The sequence below is a fragment of the Trypanosoma conorhini genome, assembly GCF_003719485.1.
Source record: "Trypanosoma conorhini strain 025E chromosome Unknown Tco_14.4_contig_01257, whole genome shotgun sequence".
NCBI classification, from domain to species: Eukaryota; Euglenozoa; class Kinetoplastea; order Trypanosomatida; family Trypanosomatidae; genus Trypanosoma; species Trypanosoma conorhini.
Window position 1 is genome coordinate 1 of NW_021705357.1, and position 3,041 is coordinate 3,041.

A 3,041-nucleotide genomic window follows, 5' to 3' on the forward strand; every position below is an offset into this window, starting at 1 on the left:
AGTAGTGCTTGAGCGTCAAGCTGGTCATACTCGTGGGTGGCTCTCACTCGAACTTTATGTGCGCCTGGTCAAGGCTTTGTCCCAAGTATTTCTCTAAACAACAGGGAAAGCAATGGAGGGGAGAGAGCAACTTGTGCCCACTGCGCCCAAGATCCCCCCCAACGCCCCAACTGAAGCGCAGATTCCTCCCACACACACGCCCGGCAGTGAGGAAGCGAATTCAGGCAGGCACACAACACGACGGCAACTGGGCCCTTGTGGTGGACTCAAGGGGGCGGCAGCTTTCGAGGCCGCGCAACCGCCAGACTCCCTCCGTGAGGCGAGCAGCGGTGGCAGTGGTAGCATTAGTGACGGGTTGGGGAGGGCAAGAAAGTGCGCACACACACACGCGCACACACTGGCCCCCCACCGCGGCATCGCTGGTAAGAAATATCAAGAAACATCACAAGATCCAAAAAAAAACGGCAATGGGGATATAACGGGAGATCGTATCAAGTGAGCATAAAAAAAACGGGGAAAAAAAACAGCAGCAACCAGAGTGAAACCAAATACGGTCGATACATGGAGTTGCAGCTCTGAGCGCACATCACCGCGACAGGTAATACAGCACCATCAGCATAATGAACATCAGAATTAACTGATACCAAGAAAGCCCCTTCATGAGCTCCGTGTCTGCATCGCCAGCCCATGGAAACCCCTCGGCTGTATCCAAGTTACGCGCCACTAAGTTGCGTGCGTTCCGTGTCAAGAGCTCAGCGGTCTCCAGGTCAAACAGGAGCAACGTCGGGATGCCCTGGACCGCATACCTCTGCATCAGTGCCGGCCCAATCGCATTTGCCCGCGCATACGGTACCGCGAGCCAGTCACCGTGCGAACCCTCCCCGCCACGAAGCGCCAGGCGACTGTACTTTTGGTTGTAGAAGTACGCCCGCATGGGGCCCTCGCCACGGTCGCGTGAAAGAAAGATGACCTCGAAACCGTGACTCTCATGAAATGACTCGTAAAACTCCGCCAGCTGTCGGGTAAACAGTCGGCACGGAGGGCACCAACTGGCGGAGAAGTATAGCAGCAAATACTTCTTCCCTTTGAGGGCAGTGGCGGCGTCCACTGTGCTGCCATCCTGGCGCAGGAGCTCCAAGGAGTCTACTCCCATTATAAGTGAGAGCATTGGAAGCGCGCTGCGGCGTCGGTATGTGCGCTTCGCCTACACGTCAAGATATATCGCTCCTGTAGTTGCCTCCCTGTCGCTTCACTCTTCCTCCTTTTCCTTGCCTTTTTCTTCAGTTCCTCGTTTTGCTTGAGAGGGCCCTCTCTTTCGGTGGGGCGATTGACGCGGCCCCCGCGTCCGTTGGCCGAGGCAGCCCCTCACGCCGCCCGCGCGGGAGGAGGCGGGGGCGGCAGAGAAAACAAAAAAAAAAAGATGGAGGAGTAGGGGAGGGAAGGGAAGGGAGCGGGGGAGGGGCGGGGTCGCAGAGGAGGCAGAAACAGCGGGCACAGAAACGCAGTTAAAAACCAAACACACAAACAGACAAACTTGTTGCATGCGAAGAAAGAAGAAATAACAAACAAAAAACTAAAACTAAAACTAAAACAACATGAATGGGGGAAAACATATACATATATATATATGTACCGAAGCACCGCACGCGTTCCTGGAGGAGGATTCATCCTCTCTGTTAGTTGTCTCCTCGCAAAGAAGGAAAGGGGAAAATAAAACAAACAAAAACAAAACGAAAGCCGAGGGAGCCCAAGTGGGCGTGTGAGGCAATTAGCATCGTGAGCACGCAACAAGCGTGGAGAAAATAAGTGTGTGCAAACATCGTGGTGTGTGGAAGAGGCGCCGCCGCCCCGCCCGTATGAAGAAGAGGGGCACGGCGTCCGTGAAGCGACTCGGCGGGTTTGAGGTGTTGGGCACAAAACCGCCGTGGCCCCACACAGCGAGCGTCCGCAGTGCATAGGCGAAGTACAACAACCGCGTGCATGCATTGTGCGGCAGACACCGCGAGGGGCGCATTGCGGGAGGGGCGAAGAGGCTCGGACGCGGCCGCACCGCCCCGCAGCACACCTCACCGCAAAGCAAAAGAGGCTCGACGAAAAAAAAAGAAGAAATAAATAACAGCAACAGAAAAGTATAACGCCCCCAACCACCCAAGCAATGACGACAACGATCCGAGTGGCGAGGAGGAGGAAGAGGAAGAGGAAGAGGAGATCAACGGGAAGTGGGAAGACGATAAATCACTCTTCCTCCTTCTTTCTCACACAGACACGCAAGAGAAAAGAAACGATAAATTAAACTTCACGATTGTGTGCTTGTGCGGCAGTGACGGGGAAGCAGAGAAAAAAAAAAAAGAGTGGTTAGCCCCCTCCTACACACACACGCACCCCGTTTCATTCCCACAGAATCATTTGCGTTTCCTCATGTATACACTCAACTCTCTCTCTCTCTCTCTCCACCCCGCTCCCTCTCGCACGCATGCTCACCCTTCCACTCTGTTCTTGGCCCCGCACTCTGTCCAATACAACTCTGTCTGTACGTCTGTCTCTGTCCGAGGGTGGGGGAGGGCGAGACGGTGGCGCTGCAAACGAAGAAAACTCCCCCACTGAAACCGGCCGATACTAAAGGGGAATACGAAAAAGAAGGCAATCAACACTAAGCAGCACACATGTGGAACAGGTCGGTGGAGCCACGCATCACGGAAGGTCAACGTCGTCAAAACAAAAAAAAGTGGAAAAAAAAACACAAAAGCAAAACGGAAAAAAAACGGCAGGCCACGCCCGTGAGAAGAGCAGAACACCGCCCTGCCCATACATGTTCGTCTAGATATACCTGTGTAGGACATTTATATAGACTTTTGTACCCGTACATTCACGTCCATTAAAGCAAAAAACCAGAAGGAATAAAAATAAAAAGTAATAACAAAAACAACAACAGTAAATGATAAGGGTTGGGAGGGAAACCCTTTGTTAGTACAAGCAAGGCATTTAGTGGCGCCTTTAACATCCCTCAGTTCTTTTCTTTTTTTCGCTTCATCGCATTGGTC

At 52.9% G+C, this 3,041-nt stretch overlaps 1 protein-coding gene across 1 annotated transcript, besides 9 other annotated features; it reads right to left on the reverse strand.

The window, feature by feature from the left end:
* Nucleotides 1–586: 586 nt before the first annotated feature.
* Nucleotides 587–1,168, reverse strand: Tco025E_09739 (tryparedoxin; the record flags this gene model as incomplete). Its single annotated transcript, XM_029376548.1, has 1 exon — nt 587–1,168. One exon carries the CDS (start codon nt 1,166–1,168, stop codon nt 587–589), a length of 582 nt encoding a protein of 193 aa, XP_029223329.1.
* A 254-nt stretch (nt 1,169–1,422) lies between these two features.
* Nucleotides 1,423–1,467: a sequence feature (GA-rich).
* Nucleotides 1,468–1,507: 40 nt separating this feature from the next.
* Nucleotides 1,508–1,534: a microsatellite.
* A 12-nt stretch (nt 1,535–1,546) lies between these two features.
* Nucleotides 1,547–1,591: a sequence feature (A-rich).
* Nucleotides 1,592–1,707: 116 nt separating this feature from the next.
* Nucleotides 1,708–1,736: a sequence feature (A-rich).
* A 308-nt stretch (nt 1,737–2,044) lies between these two features.
* Nucleotides 2,045–2,074: a microsatellite.
* A 104-nt stretch (nt 2,075–2,178) lies between these two features.
* Nucleotides 2,179–2,231: a sequence feature (GA-rich).
* Nucleotides 2,232–2,432: 201 nt separating this feature from the next.
* Nucleotides 2,433–2,467: a microsatellite.
* Nucleotides 2,468–2,712: 245 nt separating this feature from the next.
* Nucleotides 2,713–2,762: a sequence feature (GA-rich).
* A 134-nt stretch (nt 2,763–2,896) lies between these two features.
* Nucleotides 2,897–2,929: a sequence feature (A-rich).
* Nucleotides 2,930–3,041: the final 112 nt, after the last annotated feature.